The sequence below is a fragment of the Dendrobates tinctorius genome, unplaced genomic scaffold (assembly GCF_039654945.1).
Source record: "Dendrobates tinctorius isolate UK_male_01 unplaced genomic scaffold, ASM3965494v1 ptg000029l, whole genome shotgun sequence".
Taxonomy (NCBI): domain Eukaryota; kingdom Metazoa; phylum Chordata; class Amphibia; order Anura; family Dendrobatidae; genus Dendrobates; species Dendrobates tinctorius.
The window spans coordinates 784,272-807,377 of NW_027361697.1; the positions used below are offsets into that span (position 1 = coordinate 784,272).

At 41.4% G+C, this 23,106-nt stretch overlaps 1 protein-coding gene across 5 annotated transcripts in view; it reads right to left on the reverse strand.

Moving 5' to 3' along the window:
* The window catches only part of ASTN1 (astrotactin 1), a 577,374-nt gene that overhangs the window by 87,335 nt on the left and 466,933 nt on the right, over positions 1–23,106 (reverse strand). For all 5 annotated transcript variants that reach the window (XM_073571288.1, XM_073571291.1, XM_073571289.1 and 2 more), the window contains 3 exons: positions 21,675–21,841; positions 10,899–11,093; positions 8,463–8,590 (listed from right to left, as the gene is read on the reverse strand). In XM_073571288.1, coding sequence (XP_073427389.1) covers positions 8,463–8,590; positions 10,899–11,093; positions 21,675–21,841 — 490 coding nt within the window. The remainder of the gene's footprint in view (positions 1–8,462; positions 8,591–10,898; positions 11,094–21,674; positions 21,842–23,106) is intronic.

Genomic DNA, 23,106 nt, shown 5'->3' on the forward strand with positions numbered 1-23,106 from the left:
TTTATTGGGTCAAGGACAAGTCTCTTTTGGGACAAGGTAGAACAGATTGTCTAGAGCATGCTAGTATCTCCATCTATTTTGCAGCAACTGCAAGAAGTTGTCCTATCTGCATTTTCCAGTAGTCCTGCAAAACGATTTCAACACCTACTGGAATTTCTGCCACTATAAATTGCTGCTGTCATGAAGGACAAAAAAGGTCCAGTACATTACAACACGGGAGTCTTTATTATTGAGGCCATTCAGTGTTGATGATAAATGGCAGCGAGATGCAACCTGAAGCTTCAAGGTTAAAACACAACAGGACCCCACATATACCTTTGTGTTATTTACCAGTGGAGGCATGCAAAGGTTGAATATGCGAAAACATTGTCATATACTTCATTGTATGCTGTGTTACAGAGGTTTTATGGTGAGAATATGCTTACTTAGGCACCAAAATTAAGCAGTGCTAACGGGCGTGTAGTGCAGACAAGAATTTTTTAATACAATTTTTTTTATAAATGGTATTGCTCTGTGAAAGAACCTTTAACTATCAAAAATAAATTTGTTTGTAAGGTAGGTTCTATAAATCATATTCACTACATCACTGTAAGATAAAGAAAAAGGCTCCTGTGCAAAAACAATATATGGGCAAATCGTAGTCCAATAGCTCGTCGTAATGCACAATTCCACCAGGTTTGGAGGTTGTAGTGGCCCCCTTTCCTCTCGGGCCCCTGTGCGGCTGCACAGGTTGCACAAATCATATGTCTGCACTACATGATATATGGTGTCAGGTACAAAGACCAGTAAGAGATGATTGTTGTAGACTTTATGACAAGCATTGTGAGGATAAATGCAAAGAACTGTGAAATTACCCCTCGGAGCACAAATAAGATTAGGAACTTGGATCCGTTAATTTAGATCTTAATTGATCAAAATCATCAAATGAGCCACTCTGCAAAGTTGTGATATCACATAATCCATCTGAAAACCAGTATGTGTCAAATGGTGCTAGAATTATGATTAGAACGGTACATAATCCGATTTAGGTAAAGACAAGACAATATAATTTTTTCCTGTTGTGTTGTTTGGAGGTAAGGAAATGACTATAGTAATAACCTGCAAAGAGAGACCCTTCATACATCTATACCCCCTACACACTTAGAATAGAAGACTTGCAAAAACCTATAACACATATTAGGAGTAAAGATGAGTGAATATCCAGAAATTTGTTTTAGGAAGATACATTTGGGTCGGTCAACAAATTTGATTCATGATTGAATCTGTATCAAAAGCGTCCTGATAAATAATAAAAAAACATTTATTATGCTCCGAGAAACCTGGACGATAAAGAAACAAGACAGAAGAAGAATCGACTCTTTCGAAATGTGGTGCTGTAGAAAGATATATCAAAATCATGGATGGCAAGAAGAACAAACAAATTAATTTTGGAACAAATCAAGTCAGATATGTCACTCAAAGTAAAGAAAACCATCTAAGACTTGCCTACTTTGAACACATCATACGAAAAGAGCGATCACCGGAGAAGGACATCATGGTCGGAAGAATAGAAAGAACAAGGCAAAGAGGAAGACCAGCAATACAAAGGCTTGACACTATCATAATAACAGCAGAGTAGACGCTGGTGGACCTATGTCAACTTGCACAAGATCGATCCATGTACAGATATTTCATCCGTCAAGTCACCATGGCTAGAGATGAAGCCAAAGGCCATTAAATAAATAAATGTTCTAAGAGCTCTCTAAATCCCAAACCATAATAAGCCTCAATTGACTTCATATGCCATCTCCACCATAGCTACCTTGTCCATGGGTCTCTTTTGGTTGTTCCAATGTGAGACCGCAGTCATGTGAAGGGGCAACGAATATCATTGACATGAATGATGTCCATCACCCCCACATGTTCATGAGGTCCTCATCAACAGAACAATTGAACAGACTGATGTGGAGAATTAGAGAACTGCGATGATAACAGAGATGACATATAGAGTAAGATGAGGGCTTAGAACAGATGAGTACAATTTTTTTTTATTTTAAACCATTCCTGACCATCACAAGAATCCAAGAATCCAGCAAAATGACTATATTACTGGATTCATGTAAATCAAATTCCAAAAATGTCAGAGTCCCAGATTTGGAAAATTCATAAAGAATTTGATTCGTTATGGATTAATTCTCTTATCTCTAATTTTGAGCTTTGTATCTCATTAATTATAAGGAAAAGTCAAGAAAAGCATGTTACATCTGTCAATTTCTCTTTTTTTAAGTAAGATAAGATCTAATGTAAAAAGGCTAAACATTTGGGGTCGCAGTGCAGGAAACCCAAGCAATCCAAATATCATGGTTTGAACATGGTTCTTGCCCTGCACTCACAGGGTTAAGTGTTCGTGGCCTCTTTCTGGATCTGGGAGGGGTATTTATACTCACTCTTTACCAGGGTTCTCTGTCAGCTATACTGCTGTTCTGGTGTGTCTGACCCCTGGTGTGCGTGTATTCTGCGTTGCTTGTTTGCTTCCCGTGTATGACCCAGTCTTTTCCCTCACTCTGTACTTCTGTCTCTCGCTTTGGTACTATTGTCTTCTCCGGTTCTGACCTCCTGGCTTGGCTATCGTTACTCCATTACAGTTTGTCCCTATTGTACCGTCTATTGCCCGTTCTGGTTTTCTGATCTATTGCTACGTCCTGACTATCCATTCTGTCTAACCCTTTGGTACCGTATTGCTATCTTATGCTTTGACCCTGGCTTCATCTGGTTTCTGTCTCTGTCTATGCCCCTTGGTAACATTGTCCTGTAGTTACCTTTCTAGGAGTTTCCCTGCAGCTCCTAGCTCTGTGGAGCTTAGGCCACGCCCCCAGCAGTCATGTGCTTCAGGTCCAGATACTCTGAAGCACGCATCATCACCGCTGCTGTCCTGCTCCACAGGTATGTTTTTGTACTCAGGACACCCGCACTGGCTCAGTGAGCAAGTGCAGTGCGGGGGCTCCTGACATTATAGCTGACAGAGAACCCTGGTAAAGAGTGAGTATAAATACCACTCCCAGATCCAGAAAGAGGCTACGAACACTTAACCCTGTGAGTGCAGGGCAAGAACCCTGTTCAAACCATGACACCAAAGTCATCTGTATGGAAACCTGGCCGTAAATATTCACGATACTTGAAGAGCAACTACAGGAGAAATGAAGAATTACATACTACCTGATGAAACTGATCGGTGGACGGTGGTCCAAGAAAGAATGTATCAGAATACAGAAAGAGAGAGATGCTCTTGGTAGAAATACTCCCCTAGACTGAGGTCCCAAATGTGAGACTTCTTTTTAAACAACCCATTTAGAATATGCCCAAGTTTTTGACTTGTCTCTACTGTCAAATTTTTACCAGGTTGAGATTACATTGAATCACTGTAATTTATGAAGAATTTAATGCCTCTTGGACAAAGAAAGGTAAATGGTTCAGGAAGATAAATGGATTAAAATTTAGAAATTAGGAAGAAAACAAATGTACACTATAGAGGGTTTACATGCATATAGTCCTACAACCAGAATCTTAATTCTTAATCCCAATAATGCATTAGAATAAACCCAACTAAGGCAGCTTCATACATATTAGTCTTCTCAAAGGAATGTATCATCGATATTACTTGTAATTATTAAAATCTGCCAATTAAATCTATTATTCTATGTCATCTTTTTATTTTCTGATCGGGAATATTATCTATTTTCTGCACATAATGATGGTGCGGCCATCTTGCCTAAGCTTTCTGTTAACAGCACTTAGGGAAATACAGTACTTTAAAGAAGCTACATAAATCATAGGAAAACTAATGTCAAGAGATGTTTCTTGACTTTTATGGGATCTTTCTGTCACGCAATGTGTAGGAAAGGCTAAGTGCAATGCGAAAGGATAAGGGAAAGGGAACCAAACACTAGGGAGGGGGAAGTGTCTGCCCTATTGTCCCTATATAAGTTCCACACCTATCGCGAAGCAGGATACCTAATCCCTACGTGACCCTGGCGATAAGCTCTTCCCCAGGAAGGACAGGATGAGCGCTAGTCAATCCTCACTACAAAGACAGCTAGGATACACAAAACTAGGGAAACACTTAGCTTGAATAAACTCAGAGAGAAACACCAATGTCCTCCAAACTCCAAAGAAGACACTAGACTACTGCTGCAGCTCCAAGCCTCAAGAGGGAAGTGCAAATAGAAAATATCACCCATGCTTGCCAGCAGCCAGGAGGAAGTATATCAACACTCAGGTGCAGATGTGGCCAATAGCACCAGGGGAGGTGGCCACTCGTCTGCAAAGCAAAGCACTGAGACCTGCAGACAGATGCAGTTCAAGGGTCTGCAGCCTCTGACACATCCGTGACACTTTCTAGGCATGCTCTGTGATCTGTGCAGAGCTCAGTGTGCAGGGAGGGGGAGGAAATTTTCTAAATCCTTCATCTACTATGAATGGTGGTTCCAGGATTATCTAATCTATAGAACCATTCTGGATTTCACCATGCCTGATCTCCCGAAGAAAGTGCCTGACCATCCATGATTTTCCTCTGTTCATGGAAACCAACATGATGCCCGTTCAGCCTGAACATGGCGTATGTAGATGTGTTGTGGACACAGCTGTTAGCAGAACGAATGGTTTTAATTTTTAGAAACATTCATTATCTCTCCATTCTTGGCCCAATTCCTTGTGTTTAATCAGGCTCTGTATAACCAGATGATGCCATTGTGCAAACAACTTAGATACACTATAAAAAATATAGCCGCAGAGGTTCTCTCTGCTATTAAACAAGTTGGTTTTTCGCTACTTTTTGATCGACACTTAAAGCGGCCAACTTGATCTCATTTGATAGTAAATGAGGTAAATAGACAATCTGTAATTCATTTTATTTATAAATTATGTTTTCTTACCCCAGAAAAAACACTTCAAAGTGTCTTCCTTCTATCTAACTTTCTATCCACTGCCTGTTGTCAGGTGTAATCCATCTCTAGCAATAGAGACACAAAGACGGAGCATTAAAAGTTGTGGCTCGTCTTTGTCTCTCTACAAACTGTATCAAACTGCATACAGGCATAACATAGGCTTTCAGTTCAGGGTAGACAAGCCAATGGACATGTGCAAGAGCAAAGAGAAGGATCCTCTAGCACATATCGTGCTGGTAGAAATCGGTGAAGAGCAGCATGACTATGCTTTTCTAAAGGCTTTGTGTAAAAACAAAGTTATACTCTAAAAGTGGATCTTGAAGGACTGTTCTGAACGGTTTTGGACAAAGTGTGGGTAAGGTCTGGCAAGGGCATGACACCTACTAATTGTAAAGCACAGTCAGCAAACCTTGCCAAGCCAAAACAATTTTGCTATCCTTTTATCATATTAATAGAAGGTCAACCTCATCTGTTTAAGTCATGTTACCAATTTACATAAAAGGAAGATAATGTATGTGTGCATAAGGTTACAGCGTGAGCTAAAAAGAAGAATGCAGACAGCTCTGGTAATAGGTGAGTGGAGAGTAATGACAGATCCCGTTTATCTATGAAAGCTGCTAATTAGACAGGGTTCATACAATATCGGAGCGCTGGCTACGCAGCATATGTTAGAGTGGGATAAGAAGGTGTCTAAGAAAAGCGTAATGGTTCGATAATGTCACCGTGCTGATTAGTAATGACTTCAACTGGAATCGTCTGTCTGTGAAATTCTGAGACTAAACATTTTGACTTTAACTGTTTGCAACCAAAGATTCGGGGCTGTCTCATCAAAATAATGGTGTAAAACCTGTAAGCCACAGCAAAAAGAATAGTGAATACGAGAAATCTTCTGCCCTAGATAATTATTAAAAATAGGCATTAACACATACAGAGTGAATTTAAAGGGGTCCATGATTAAAGGGTTGTTTAGTAGTACCCTTCTACATTGAAGGTAAAGAGACGCCATTGCTTACTCTGTGGTACACAATACTCACAATGCATTCAACATCAAATGTACCACCAACTGTGCAGTGGAGTTTGCCCAAATGTCCAATAAAAGTATGCCTGCATAACCTCTTTACAATTGCTCATTTTGCTCTTCAACCCAGTTAATCCTTCTTTTTTCCATTAGGTCTATGACATCACCTGATTAAAAACAACCTAGCTGAATCTTTCTAAACTCTATGTAGAAACAGGAAGGCTATTTTCCCTGCATGAGTCATCATAAGAAGTACAATTCTAATTCATTGCAAAGTCCCTGGCAGCCCATCACTACCTCCTCTTCAACTCCTAACCAAGCTGCTCCGCTTCTCCTACTTCCATAGACTTTGCAGTGATGTAGAATTGTAGCTATAATAATAATTCATACTGGGGAAAGATACTTCCTGCTTCTACATAGAGCTTAGAAGAATTCAGCTAGTCTGTTTTTATCACATTTTGTTATAAACCTAATGGACAGTATGGATCTAATGGATAGCATTGAACACGTCACCAATTTTCTATTGTGCTATTGAGCTGAAATAATCACCAGATGTCAGTAACAACAACCCATCCAATCCACATAGGCAAAGAAATCAAACCATATGTGTCCATGCATTAAGTTATGGAAAACAATGAGAAATTGCACAGGAAAAAAAGGATTGAACACATGAAGAAAGATTGGTGCAAAAACCATGGGCAGTCATGACACCAACTGAAATCTGTTAGTAATTAGAAATCAATCCTGCCACTAAGTGAAAAATAATATTAGGTGGTTCATCTGGTGAGCTATTTAAAGGTGTCTCATTGCCAAGGTGCCACACAAGAAACAACTCATAATGGATAAAATCAGTGAGCTGTCTCAAGACCTTTGCAACCTTATTGTTGCAAAACATATTGATGGCATTGGCTACAGAAGAATTTCTAAACTACTGAATGTTCCAATGAGAACTGTTGGGACCATAATCTTAAAGTGGAAACAACAAAAATTCACCATAACCCCGCCACGACCAGGTGCTCCCCTCAAGATTTTAGACAGAGGAGTGAAAAGAATTATCAGAAGAGTTGACCAAGAGCCAATGACCACTTGTGGAGAGCTACAGAAAGACCAGGAATCAGTATGTACAATAGTTTAAAAGAAAACTATAAGTGATGCACTTAACCTCCATGGCTTGTATGCATGTTCACCACGCAAGACTCGATTGCTGAACAAAAAGCATGTCCAACCATGTTTAAAGTTTGCTGAATAACATTTAGACAAGTGGGTAAAATACTGGGAGAATATAGTCTGGTCAGATGAGACCAACATTGAGCTATTTGAAAGCCATAGTACACACCATGTTTGGATGCCAAAAGACACTAAATATCACCCCCAAAACAACATACTAACAGTGAAGTTTGGAGGTGGGAATATCATGGTGTGGGGTTGTTTTTCAGCATATGGCACCTTCAAACTTAAAATAATTGAAGGAAGCATGAATGGACAAATGTACTGAGATATTCTTGATAATATTCTGCTGCCATCTACCGGGATGATGAAGATGATGACAATGATCTCAAACACACAGACAAGGAAACTCTCAATTGGTTTCAGAGAAAGAAAACAGAGCTACTGGAATGGTCAAGCCAATCACTGGACTGGAATCCAAAAGAAAATGTATCGAAGGAACTAAAGCCCAAAGTTCATAGAAAGAGGCCATGGAACCTTCAGGAGTTGAATATTGTTTGTATGGAAGAATGGGCCAAAATCACACCTGAGCAATGCATGCGACTAGTTTCTCCATACAGGAGGCTTCTTGAAGCTTGAATAACCAAGAAATGTTTTTGTACAAAGTATTAATTACATTTCATTAAGTGTGTTCAATACTTTTTCCCTGCGTCATTTCTCATTATTACACAAGACTTAATTTATGGACAACTCTGGCTTGATTTCTTTGCCTCTGTGGATTGGACTGGTTGTTACCAGTGTCCAACCCTTCTCTAACTATAGGCATACAGTACATACTTGTTATTAGTGGTCACTTTTAATTCAGGATTTCATTTTGATCGGATTTTATTTTCTTACATTTACAAATAAGCTAACATTAGATTTCCGTCTGCATCATGGCTCAAAACAAGCGGCATCAGAATTTCAAGAATGTGTAATGCTTTTTTTTCACCAAACTGTCTAATGTATTACTACCTGGGGTGACTTTTCATCGATTTCTACTGGATGTGTTATCATCTGATATTATCACCTTTTAATAGCTTATCAGACTTTGCGCACACAAATAGCATTAATGGATGAGAGTGTCATGTGATAACACATTAAGGGGTGACAATATAGATTTAACACAACCTATAAACAATGCTCTCCCTTGCATTAGCTAACAATGTTAAAATAAGCACAGAAATACACCTCACTATAGTAATCACGTACATTCCGGAGACAACCTGACATTCCGAGCACCTGGAGATCGTGTAGATACTTCATCATCTGTTCTTATGAAGCAGGATAGCAGTGAAATGATGGTATTTACTGACCTGTCAGAAAATCAGGGTCAGGAACTGGCTCCGATATTTCCTCATGGCATTGGGTTTCGGAGGGTATGGTGGATACAATAAGACCATCTGGAAGCTGATGCTCTAGTCCACGGGCAAAATTATTCTGTCTACATTAGAAGCAAGAATATATGAGTTAGGATTCATGATGGCTAAAGAGCAATAGCATAATATACTATATTGGTTGACAAGTGGTTAAGTTAGGTCACGTTCGTATGATAAGGATTTGCTTTTGAACAAGTTACCCGTTGGGTTCTCAGAAAATCTATAACAGAAATCCAGAAAATCAGATTTCTTTTGAGGATTGCTTTGAAAACTAACAGTCAGAAGTTAAAGAGGACTTGACCCTGGATCAAAAGTGACCAGTTTTTGCTCTTATTTTATTCCAAATACTCCCGTGAGAATACCATTTTGTTTTTGCATCCACTACACAGTTCCAGACCTATAAGCCTTTTTATTTGGTTGCTAACTTCTATGCTCTTCACCAAGTAGGGCGTAGCTTATAGGGTAACAAGGCAGAGCAGCCCAAAGACGTGGCCCAGAGGATCCTGTGAGCTACACCCCCTTGGTAAAATACAAAAAAAAATTGCACTAAATAAAAAGTCCCATATCTTTGGAACTATGTGGAGGATTGTAAAAAAATATGGCATGCTTAGGGAATCAACAATATTGGTGACAGGTCCTCTTTAAGGAGGTTGAAACTTGTGCCAAGAGATCAAGCTTGCCATGCTCAAGCCAAGGGGTGGGCAATTAATTTTCCCAAGGACCCACATGAGAGACTGTGACTATTGTGGAGGGCCAAACAAATATTCTAAAATTAATTCTGCTCAATGTTAATATTAAAATATAAATAATAATTATTTTATATTAATTGTATGACTTAACATTAAGCAGAATGAAGTATACTGACATATTCTTATGCACCTTATGAACTCGCACACAGCCCCCTATATACTGCATGAGCCTCCACACAGCCCCCTATATATTGTAAGAGCCCCCACATAGCCTCCTATATACAGTATGATCCCCACATAGCCTCTTATATACAGTATGAGCCCCCACATAGTCTCCTAAATACAGTATGAGCCCTCACGTATCCTTCTATATACAGTATGAGCTCCCACATAGCCTCTTATATACAGTATATGCCCAGCATATTCCCCAATATGCAGCATGTGCACCCCATTGCCCCTATATACAGCTTTTGCCCCACATAGCCTCTGATATTCAGCAGTGACCGCATAGCCCTTATATACAGCATGTGCCCATCGTAGCCCTCTATGTACAGCATGAGTCCCCACGTAGCCTTTTATATACAGCATATGCCCCACATAGCCCACTATGTACAGAATGAGCCCCCACATAGACTCTCATATACAGCATGTGTCCCACACAGCCCCCTATATAATACAAGTATCCAATACACATGAAAAAAACAACACATACTCACCTTGCTCCCGTTATGCCGGTGATCTGCTATGGTCTCCAATGTACTGACTCTCCGCAGTGCACAGATGACACAATGAAATGACATCATCGTGACTGCTGTCTCACACTCTGATTAGTGGAAGATTTAGCCAGCGCCGCTGTCCTCCACCAATGTATTCACCACAGTCTATATCTAGAGGATGCAGAGAATGGTGACAGTGAGTGGTGGTGGTGGATGGCGGGCGGGGTAGGGCATGATGTGGCCCATGGGCCACTGTTTCAGCCCTTTGGCTGTCATGGTCTGTGGGCCGGAATGGAACAGCCAGAGGGCAAGATGTGGCCAGTAGGCTGTAATTTGCCCAGGTGTGCACTAACCCTAGCTGATCTGGCTTGATTGATATCCATCCAGCAAGGGTGCAACATCCCTAGTCTATATTCCGAGACATCTCCAGCATGTGTCCTGAAGCAGGACATCAATGAAGGTCAGAGCAAATAAACCAATTACTGTGTATGCCCTGTAGCTAAACAGGAATGGCTCATTTAAACAGTTTCAAAGAGGCATAGGATGGTGTCCCCTGTCCTAAGGGATGTCAATCAAGTCACAATTGGTAGGAAAATAGGATTCTGCAAGCTTGACTTCTTGGCATATGGTTTGAACTTAAGCTACTAATAAGGCAAACACTAGGACAGGACTACATGGTGGCAGTGACTTTTTGGGGAGCAATGTAAACTCGACTGGTTCCCGTTAACATGTAACACAATTATTGTATTTATATGTAAGAGGATTCAGACACCTCGGTAGTATCCCTCTGGTAGTTGTTACTGTATTGATGGCATTTCAGTTCTTATAAAACTTTCCTTAGAGTCAAGAGTCTCACTCATGCCTACAATTGCCTGATTTTTTATAACGTTGCACTGCATCCTATAATAGATATGCAGGTATAAGTTCAGATATTCTCTATCAGGAATGATAAAATAAGTATTAGTCACCTAAATGATCCTTTCAGCAATTGGCCTGGTGAAATGTCCTTGGTCTGGTTATTGTAACCATAAAAGAACTCCCCAAAAAGTGTCTGGTTCATTGCCATCTCTGGACCTTCTCCGCAGTGAGCTCCTCCGGGACATGATTCTGTGACCAGATGACACGATAACCCATCCGGGCCTAGTTTATAGTCTTCAATACAACTGGGGGAAAACCACAAAATTGGTCAGGTCAATAATAGATTCCACACTGTGAACTGGAGACTTAATCATTTCTTGCCGTCAGCAGATCTGTCTCCTTTTTTGTTTCATTAGGATTAGTGACCTGAAGTGCAGGAAATCAACTCTATAATTGCTAGGTGCCTTCCATGAGGCAGCACAGGGACACTGGTCTGACCTTCGTGCCAATTAAAGCAAAAAATAGTCAAATGAAATCCATATATACTAAATAGAAGTAAACTTGACATTCACGTATAATAAGGTGCAAGTATTACTGCAGTAAAATCAGTAGAGGTAACCATCTGTTATCTAATGAGGCTGTATTCATCTTGTTTCTCCTAAAAATACTGATATCTTCTTAACTATTTTGAATGAAGAATTATTTAACTTCATCGATTAACAACTTGTATACACGCCAATAAAATCTCTTTTCACAGCTTCTCCAGGAGGTGACCTAATGTGCTGTGGACCTCTGACCCAGGAAATCAATTATTCTTATCTCTACTCACGGGTGACGTCAAAGTAGACCAAACTTATGGCTTGCCCCTCAGATACTGTATGTGCCCTGTACAGTGCATCTATATAATAATAATACATTTTATTTCTATAGCGCCGACATATTCCGCAGCACTTTACATTTCGGAGGGGATTTGTACAGAGAATAGACATTACAGCATAACAATAATCACATAGATTATAACAAATACCAAGAGGAATGAGGGCCCTGCTCGCAAGCTTACAGTCTATGAGGAAAGAGGTAGACACGAAAGGTGGGTGGTAACAGTTGCCCTGATTGTATGGACCAGCCATAGTGTTAAGTGTGTAACAGTACAGACACAGAGGGCTAATGGATGCATAAAGCATGTGGGAACATGATGCGGGGAACCTGGTTATGGTAAAACTTTTGGCTGTGCCACACAAGGATAGATTAGGTTAATGTGTTGAGGCGGTAGGCCAGTCTGAATAAATGCGTTTTCAGGGCATGCTCAAAATTGTGGGGATTGGGGACTAATCGTATTGACCTGGGAAGTGCATTCCAATCATGTAGATTTGTTTATTAAAAAAAAAAAAAATATATATATATATATATATATATATATATATATATATATATATTGTTTTATTTTTAACCTGATGCCTACTTAGTTTATTTTTTGTTATATCTCTTTTTGTCGTCCAACATTTTTTTAACTCAACTATGTTCATAGTCATATAAAAGATGGTTGTCACTGTCCTATCTTAGTCTTTTTGATTGCTCCAATGAACATTTGTCTGAAAATAAAAGATTATTAAAACACTAGTTTACACGTGGGATGGTAGCCGTGGGTAAGGTACTCATCTCATCTCTTATGCCCTGGCACATTTCATGAAGGTGGGGGATCAAGGCTGGTTGTGTGGACTTCGTCTAGAGGGGTTCTACACCCTTCCAGGCCGCATGATGCTGGTTACTTTGGCTGGCCAGGACCGGATGTTGAACAGTTCAGTGACCACCACCCAAAAATAAAGTCTTTTACTGAACATCAACTTGGTGGGGAGTAGTTACAATAGGTAACGGGGTGCATAACTTCACAAATGTTTCCTTCACAGTTTGGAGCATCGTCACACACACAGTCTCTTTACTTCTTCCAAAATTACTTGTTTCTGGCTCAACTCGTCCCATTTCCTTCACCACACCCCAGCATGATACTACAATGCTGTTAGTAAGAGTCCTATTCTCCACCCAGGGTTCTGTGTCCTCTCTTTCTCTTAGAGGAACTAGTTTGCCACTATGGCGTGTAGTTATCTTCTCTGCTTCTGAAGCCTTGCAACTTCCACCCTTGACATTCTTTTCATCTCACCTTCTCTGTCCTGTCCTATTACCTCCCTGAGTTATAATCTCGTGGCGTCCTGTCTCAGGACTCGTCTCCTGTACATAACTCTGTCTTTATGTCACTCTTCCTTGTCTGCACTCCGTATCTCACTATCCACTGCATCGGTCTTCACTTATGTCAGGGATACCAAACTCATGCAGCTATGCTGAGTACTCAGAATAAAGGTCAGTTCTTTCTGCAATCTAGTCCCTGCCTGGCTTCCTGACAGGAAACTGTCTCTGTCCCTGCACTTTACATCCTCCCACTCTTGACTAGTCCCAATTATTAACCCTAACTCTCCCTACTGTTGGTCAAACTACAACGCCGGCACTAATAATGCATGTCATAATACACATTACAAATCAAGGTACATTTACAACTGTACGTGCTTTCAAAGGGGAACATCGGCAATATGTCCATCTCCTTACACATGTTCTGCAACACTATTTTTCTGCACAACATGAAATATGTAGATATATATTCTGTTTCATGCTAAAGAGGTTTGTAGTATATGGTATCAATATCAGATTACGGGGGTCCCAACCTGGAAATCGCACTGATCAGGTTTTATCAGGTTCTGTACAGTTTACAGAGCAGGAGCACCACAGCTCCGTACACTGTGTAGTGCCTTATCTTCGTTAATGCTGCTCAGCTACCATTTACTTCAATAGAAGCTGAGTTGCAGTATCTAAGAATTGTGACGTGAGCAGTGGAATTTTGGCTACATTCACTGTGCACCTTTGGCCACTGTCCAAGTAGTAATGTCTAATCTGTGCTGGTGTCAGACCACCACTAATCTGATATTGACCCCTTTACAACCTTGGACGTATAGGTACTGTCGCCTTCACTTGTTTGCTGCGGGCTCCGACTATGAGCCCGCAACTTTTACGGCACATGCCAGCTGATTTCATCATGCTATTCTTATTGACACCACTCCATTACTAACACGGCTTAATGTCACCTTTCAATAGCAAGGTGACATTAACCCATTATTATTAACCCATTAGCCACTGCTAAAGGCAATGTGAATAGAGAGGCTAAGTGCCAGAAAAGCCGCATCTTATAGATGCGCCTTTTCTGAGGTGGCTGGGGGCAGATTTTTTAGCCGGGGCAGGCAAAAACAATTGTCCCTCTCTAGGCTATTAATATCTGCCCTCACTCACTGGATTTCCCTCTCTGGCAGAGAAAATACCGCGGGAGCCCACACAATTTTTTTCAATGAATTAACCTAACTTAACTAACTAACCTAACTAACTAATTATTAGTCAAAGACATATAAAAAACTAAATAAAATGAAATGGTTTACTGTATGTAAACCATGTGTCATTTCATGTTGGGTTTAGTAATGATTTTACCGAAGCCGGCAATTGATTTAACGGCTATTATGCTATGTAGAACTCTATGAAATATAAATATATATACATGTGTCTCAATGACATGTATATATATATATATATATATATATATATTGTGGAGAATAGATAGCTCAGCTGGGATCTTTGCTTTGGCACAAGCGTGTGGCTATGAATCCACTTCAGCAGACTAGCAAGTTCCACATGAATATGGACACGGCATATTTATTGTGCACACTTGTTATTCAATGTTACACATGCCAAACATGAAATAAAACATCTAAGGCCCTCTGGCCACTAACTAACAATAGCAGGCTAACTACAAAATAAACCTATTTAACAGCAAACAAGTCCATGTAATCTTACTGTGTCAGCTCCCAGCTCAGCAGACGAGATAGACTGAGAGATCCCAGCTCCTCCTGATTATATCAGCTGGACCAGTCAGGAAACCAAAACCTGGATTGAATAAGTGGAGGGGGAACTACCAGTCCTTTCCATGCTGATCACTAAGGAAACCAGGACTGGATTACAGTGAAATAAACTGGCTTCATCATTAGTACAGGGAGACATATGAAATGAAACGGGGAGAAATATACCTGTTTTCTAGTACCACTCCCCTTGGCACCTCACAATATATATATATATATATATATATATATATATATATATGAAAAAAGGGAAAAAGCAGCACAAAAAATGAACAGACTATATGGGTGCAAGCCTTCCAGGCATATACCATACCAAACCTCAAAAATAGTCCTCAAGATGAAAGCAGCACACCAAAAGAGTTCCAGTCTACTCAGACTGGAACTCTTTTGGTGTGCTGCTTTCATCTTGAGGACTATATATATATATATGTATTCTATGTGTATATATCTATTCTTTCTATTCTTTATTAAACATGACAGTGTGATTTATTGTATCGCAAAATGAATTGCTGACTTTTGTTAAATGACACCGAGTGCGTATTGCTCGCAAGTCACACTTGTGGTCCGTGTGTAATCCGTTTTTTTCTCGCACCCATAGATTAGTATTGGCAAGTCTTGGCCGAGAATCGGTAACAATCGCAGCATGCTGCGATTTTCTCAGCCCGTTTAAAAAGGGCAAGAAAAAAATCGGATGATGGGAGCTGCCCATTAGATTAACATTGGGACGAGTGCAATGCGATTTTTTATCGCATAGCACTCGTCCGTTTTTCTTGCTAGTGTGACTCCGGTCTTATTCTCCACCCTCTCCTATCTACAAGGGCTGATTCATATGTCCCATTTTTTTGCGTACGAGAAAATGGGACCAATTATTCTGATCAGACTGTGATCATAGTTTAATTAGAGTGTTGCACGAGTGTCATCCAATTTTTACAGGCGTGGAGAAATTAAAAAAAATTCTCCACCTTCTCGATTCTGACAGTCCGTGAAAATCGCGCGGATCCGAGTGCAGCCCCATTTTTCCACGGAGCCCATAGACTTGCATTCCTGATTTTTATTTTGGATCAAAATCAGACATGTCTCCGATGTTTTCTGTGGACTACTCGGTCCGAGGGAAAAAAATAAACACTGGACATGTGATTGACCCCACAGATTATCACCGGCATGAGAAAATCGGAAGTCTGACTCTTCAATCAGTGAAAAATGGACAGCACACAGATGACATCCGAGCGCTGTCTGATTTTTTCACTGACCCATTCACTTGCATTGCCTAGTTTGATCTGACAGATCAATATCGTACCTGTCTCTGTGAGTTTGCACAGGCCACTTGGTCTGCAAAAAATCACGGACACAGGAACAGCCCTGTAGACTATCATAGGTATGAGTGTTGTCCGTAAAAAAAAAAAATGGAAAAAGTGAAAAATTTACATGCCACTGAGCTCTTAGGATGTAAAAATTCTTTGAGTCTCATTATATCCATATGTCACCCAATTTGAATTTGATGCCTCATTTGTAGATCTTTTACTATTGAGAAGTGGAGAATATATGACATGTTCAATGATGAGCGACATCGAAACTTTCCATAGTCCCATCTATAGAAATGTACTTAGACTCTGGCACATTACTCATTGCACTGGCAATGGTGTATGTATCCCAAAGCCTAAAATCCATAAAGTGAAGATAAAAATAATTGTTTCCATCATTGTGAAATTAGTCTCCAGTTATGCTAAAGAGTAAGACAAAAAAAAAATCAGTGCTGATGCCTAAATCACTTTACAGCTATGTATGCAAAGGTGAATCATCATCTGCTGAAATGCCTTTGGTTTACAGGACAATTAAAAGTGCCACTCAACAGATAATTTTTGCTGTGACGGAAAAAACACGGAGGATTTGGCACAGCAGAAATTATTAAAGGTTACTGTATTAACAGCATTATCCAATTATCTAATTTCAGTAATTATATTCCGTTGATACTTGCTGCGTGCGCAGTGGTCTCATTTACCATAACTAGTGTAGAGAACAAACACAGCATCAAGACCTGTTCTAAAATGCGGTCGGAAATAGAATCACGATAATAATAATAACAATAATAAATAATAATAAATAATAATAATACATTACTATAAAAATAATTGTTTTATTTTTATTTATTTTTTTATGAAATATTCCTGATTTTACATTTTAATGCCAGTTGAACATTGAAGGGTCTCACAATCTACAGTAGATAATGACTGTTCAAACCAAGTACAGGCGCTCGGTGCACAAAGACGCGGCCGATCCTTTATATACATCGCAACACCTGCTTGTTTTTCCTCTATGTCGACCTCCTCTTCTTTGATTGACAGCATGGGCTTCATAGAGCCAGAGAGGGGTGGAGATAGAGGGAAAACAAACAGGCGAAAAGGTGTATTTTAATGATTGGCCACATCACAGTGCACCAAGCATCTGTACTTTATTTAAACAGTCATTCTGTCCTGACGGAGTCCCTTTAAGAAACTTGTCTGCACTTAGGAGGGGGTCAAGAATTATTGAATGAGCATTTGTAAGAAAGGATTTTTTGGGACTTCGGTTACATTTCTGCAGACATTCTCTCTATGACAGCAAGATTGTAGACTCCGGACAGTGTGCAATATATTCTCATTGTCAGGATTCAGCTCTGTTGCCTGATTGAGCGGTTGTCATGTGACTGCTTATATTGTATTTGCATTCTTCCAATCCTGTGCTGACTAGCTTGTCATAAACATCTTCCAACAATACATCGAGAAAATCAAGAAAAGACTCTAGTCGATATCTGACTACAAGGATGCAAATCACATATGAGCAGTCACATGATAAGCACTCAAACAGGCAAGAGATCAGAATCCTGAGAGTATACACACTGCACACTGTCGAGATTCAGCAATTTTCAGTCATATAGAGCAGGGGTCCCCAACCACTGGTTTGCGGCCCAGGACCGGGCCGTTGCAGTTCTGTTGCCGGTCCGCGGAGCCACGGCTCAAAATGCTGGACACAAGGGGAGCCGGCGGTTGTAGCACTGTAGTGACAGCTGCACCTGCCGGCTTCCAGAAGACATCGATATTCACCCTCAGTTCCTGCATCCCTGTCGGGCGTGGCAGCTTCATCCAGTGCTGAGCGGTCATGTAGTACCACTCATTAAGGTCATGAATATGGACACGACTCCACTCCCAAAGGCATGGCGTCCATATTCATGACCTTAATGAGCGGTACTACATGACCGCTCCGCACAGGAAGAAGTTGACATGCCAGGATAGAGATGCAGGGAAGTTCAGCGACGGTGTGAGGGTAAGTATGATGGGGGAGGATGGGGGAGCCCAGCCATGCATACAAGGGTGGGAGTAGAGCCATGTACACAGGGTGGGAGCGGAGCCATGTATACAAGGGTGGGAGTGGAGCCATGTATACAAGGGTGGGAGCAGAGCCATGTCTACAAGGGTGGGAGCAGAGCCATGTATACAAGGGTGGGAGCAGAGCCATGCCTACAAGGGTGGGAGCAGAGCCATGTATACAAGGGTGGGAGCGGAGCCATGTAAACAAGGGTGGGAGCAGAGCCATGCATACAAGGGTGGGAGCAGAGCCATGTATACAAGGGTGGGAGCAGAGCCATGTATACAAGGGTGGGAGCGGAAGCATGTATACAAGGGTGGGAGCAGAGCCATGCATACAAGGGTGGGAGACGAGCCATGTATACAAGGGTGGGAGCGGAGCCATGTAAACAAGGGTGGGAGCAGAGCCATGCATACAAGGGTGGGAGCAGAGCCATGTATACAAGGGTGGGAGCAGAGCCATGTATACAAGGGTGGGAGCGGAAGCATGTATACAAGGGTGGGAGCAGAGCCATGCATACAAGGGTGGGAGACGAGCCATGTATACAAGGGTGGGAGCGGAGCCATGTATACAAGGGTGGGAGCGGAGCCATGCATACAAGGGTGGGAGCAGAGCCATGTAAACAAGGGTGGGAGCAGAGCCATGCATACAAGGGTGGGAGCAGAGCCATGTATACAAGGGTGGGAGCGGAAGCATGTATACAAGGGTGGGAGCAGAGCCATGTATACAAGGGTGGGAGCGGAAGCATGTATACAAGGGTGGGAGCAGAGCCATGCATACAAGGGTGGGAGACGAGCCATGTATACAAGGGTGGGAGCAGAGCCATGTATACAAGGGTGGGAGCGGAGCCATGCATACAAGGGTGGGAGCAGAGCCATGTATACAAGGGTGGGAGCGGAGCCATGTATACAAGGGTGGGAGCAGAGCCATGTATACAAGGGTGGGAGCGGAAGCATGTATGCAAGGGTGGGAGCAGAGCCATGCATACAAGGGTGGGAGCAGAGCCATGTATACAAGGGTGGGAGCGGAACCATGTATACAAGGGTGGGAGCGGAGCCATGCATGCAAGGGAGGGAGCAGAGCCATGTATACAAGGGTGGGAGCGGAGCCATGCATACAAGGGTGGGAGCGGAGCCATGCATACAAGGGTGGGAGCGGAGCCATGTATACAAGGATGGGAGCGGAGCCATGCATACAAGGGTGTCACTGTCTCCCTAGATGGGACCATCTTGTTGCAGTAAAACAAGCCCAGTGTTCCCACTGTTACAGGGAAACAAGCCCGGTGCTCCCACTCATTCAAAACCTATGGTGAGTTGAGTAACATAGTAAGGCTGGTTTCACATTTGCGTTTTTTTTCACGGTAATTTAGCGCTAAATAGCGCATGCGTTTTTTTTTCCTATACTTTGCATGGGATGCGCTTATGTGCGCATACACATGCGTTTGTACGCGTTTTACCGCGCATGCGTTTTTTTGCGGTATGCGCTCGGGCGCACAAAATGCAACTTGTTGCATTTTTTGTGCGTCCGATTTGCCTCAAAAAAACGCATGCGCGCGCAATGCGTTTTTTTACAGCAAGACACCCATTATAAGTCTATGGTGAGCATATGTGCGCATTGGCATGCTTATGTATGCGTTTTTTTGCACATGCGTTTTTTTTTTTACCATTAGTTTAGACAATGGAATTTAGGGGTTTGGGTAAAGTTAGGGTTAGTTAAGGGGGTTTAGGGTTAGGGTTAGGGTCAGGGTTAGGGTTAGGGTTAGGGTTAGGGTCAGGGTTAGGGTTAAGTATGGTTTGGTTAAGGGTTAGGGTCAGGGTTAGGGTTAGGGTTAGGGTCAGGGTTAGGGTTAAGTATGGTTTGGTTAAGGGTTAGGGTCAGGGTTAGGGTTAGGGTTAGGGTTAGGGTCAGGGTTAGGGTCAGGGTTAGGGTTAAGTATGGTTTGGTTAAGGGTTAGGGTTAGGGTTAGGGTCAGGGTTAGGGTCAGGGTTAGGGTTAAGTATGGTTTGGTTAAGGGTTAGGGTCAGGGTTAGGGTTAGGGTTAGGGTTAGGGTCAGGGTTAGGGTTAGGGTTAGGGTCAGGGTTAGGGTTAGGGTTAAGGTTAAGTATGGTTTGGTTAAGGGTTAGGGTTAGGGTTAAGTATGGTTTGGTTAAGGGTTAGGGTCAGGGTTAGGGTTAAGTATGGTTTGGTTAAGGGTTAGGGTTAGGGTTAAGGTTAAGTATGGTTTGGTTAAGGGTTAGGGTTAGGGTTAGGGTCAGGGTTAGGGTTAGGGTTAGGGTCAGGGTTAGGGTTAGGGTTAAGGTTAAGTATGGTTTGGTTAAGGGTTAGGGTCAGGGTTAGGGTTAAGTATGGTTTGGTTAAGGGTTAGGGTTAGGGTCAGGGTTAGGGTTAGGGTTAGGGTCAGGGTTAGGGTTAGGGTTAAGGTTAGTTAGGGTTTGGGTTAGTGTGAGGGGCCACCTAATGTTGGAAAAAAACGCAAACGCGGTAAAAATGCACTAAAAACGCATACAAACGCATAAAAACGCTGCGTTTTTTTCATGCATGCTCATAAAAATGCTTGAAAAAAACGCAGCAGTTGTATGCTTTTGTATGCGTTTTTCAATGCATTTTTTTGCGGGAAAAACGCGCTGCAAAAAAAAGCAAGTGTGAAACAGGCCTAACATAGTTTTGAAGGCTGAAGGAAGACCTTATGTCCATCTAGTTCAGCCTATTTTTAGTGCAGCTGTTCTGCATTGTTGATCCTGGGGAAGGCAAAAAACCCACAGAGTAGAAGCCAATTTTCTCCATAGGGAAAAAAATTCCTTCCCCTAAGCTGGGTCAATCATCTACCTATAATATTATGAGTCACATTCACATTATAAATGTTATAATTAAATGATAAGTATGCACTACTAAACTATAACCCTGTTCATAGCCCCGCCCCCTTATGACCAAAGCCCCACCCCTGCCACACCTTCATCCCCACCCTGCCGGGCCATGGAAGAATGGTCTTGCTTGAAGCCGGTCCCTGGTGCAAAAAAGGTTGGGGACCACTAATAAAGAGTGTCTACAGATATTTACCTGAAGCCAGAAAAAAAACATTTAAAGCTTGTGAAGGATTTTCTAGGTGCAGAGGTTGTTCTTTACCACTCTCAAACATATTTAGACCCCCTTCACACGTCTGTCTTTCCGGTACATGTGGTGTCCATTTTCAAACATACCACAGACTTGTACACACGCACACCCATTATAATCTATGGGTCTGCGCACATGTCCGTGCTTTCACATGGACTGTGTGTCATTGTCACCCACACGTAGACATCGGCACGGCCTGCGAACCTAATGCTAAAGATAGGCCGCATGCCGACGGAGGCAGAGGTGACCGGAGGAGGTGTGGCCGTCGGCGGAGCTTCACAGAGGAAGTCCGCATCCCTCCGCATCTCCTCCATATGCTAGTGTGAAACTAGCCTAAGCCATTTAAAATGCATTTTTGTGGTGACGGACTACCTTTCATGCTTTTTTTAATTTTATATTTGTACATTTTTATCCATTTTTATCCATGAGCAAAATTTAATTTTTCTATTATCACATAAGTCAACACTTTTGAAGAATCTTACCCACAAACCATTAAGATGTTATACATCTCTGGGTCATCGGGAAAAGGGACTTCCTTTTGAAGGCACAGTTGTTCACAACCTCCATTGAAGCCATCTGAGCAGTCAACTCCCACCTGACGATTGTAGCAGCCAGACATGTCCTTCATAGGACTAAGTCCCGGCGGGCACTGTAGAAATAAGAGAAGATTAATGCACCAGACCACCATTGTATTCTGATTTCATCCTGCATGTGATATTCTCCATCCATTTATTCCAAAGCCTTATGATTCCTTTCTTCATTTCGAAAGCGCGTTAAGAAAAATGAAGTGTTTATTATTTATTTGTGTGTTCCCCTGCCAAATCAAAAACATTTTAATCAAGTGTCTGACAATTGATCCTGACTGCTTGAGAAGTTCACATCTTTTCTCTTTATTCTTAAGAGTTTGGTTTACGGAATACAAACCGCTTTTTTAGACACGGCGGCAAAAGAAGATGAGGTTGCCAAGCAATGTTCTAGACTAAATAAAACTTAAAAAAAAGAGTTTGGCTGCTTGCAATCTAAAATTCTCCGAACCTGCGGTAAACATATTAAAACTAAGCCGATGATTAAATAGAAAAAAAAAAATCTAAAAACAAAAACTAAAACTCATTGTTTGGCAAATTAGTGTCATCGTTCCTTTGAACTAAATGGGTGATGAATCATGAGAGCTAGGCTGAGCCACCAAGATAAAGGTCTTTCTTTACTCATACAAGTGAATGCAAAATAATGCCGGTAGATCGGGAAACTGTTCTGGAAGCACTAAAGCATTGATTTATATGTTATTTAATGATATATTGGGGGAAGGGTTTTTATCAATTTATTGTAACTTCAATTGGTCATCGATATTCCAGCCTGGCTAGGGAAGCACATTACGATGCAGTTCATGTTTTAATCATCACTATATTAATATAAGGAACCGATATATCATACCTGCCAATATTAACAAAACAGCCTTAAATGTATCCAGTTTAACCCTTTATTGACAATTTTTTTTTACTTTTCACACATTTTGGGCAATGTAATAATGACACTGGATAAAGTACAATAATATTGTATTTCTGATGTTTTTTTCGCATTAATTAGAGATTATAACACCTATCCGACAGACAAAATGTGTACAACTGGAACTGTGGGTACGAATGCAAAGAAGAGGCATATAAAGAAATCTGGTAGCCTTATAAGAGCAATTTGGGCCCCGTGTCATACCCTTGCTTCCACTAAATAACATATAGGTTTCCAGCAGTTGCATGTAAATTTGGAGGCCACTGTGCACCCTTGGCGCGGCCAAGAGTTTAGTGCACCGCTGTGCCTCCTCATTTGCATATTAAGGGCCTTCACTTCAATTCTGATTGACAGTTCTCTTGCTTCCCTGAGCGAGCACGGTCTGAATGCTGCCGGCATGTGTGTACATGT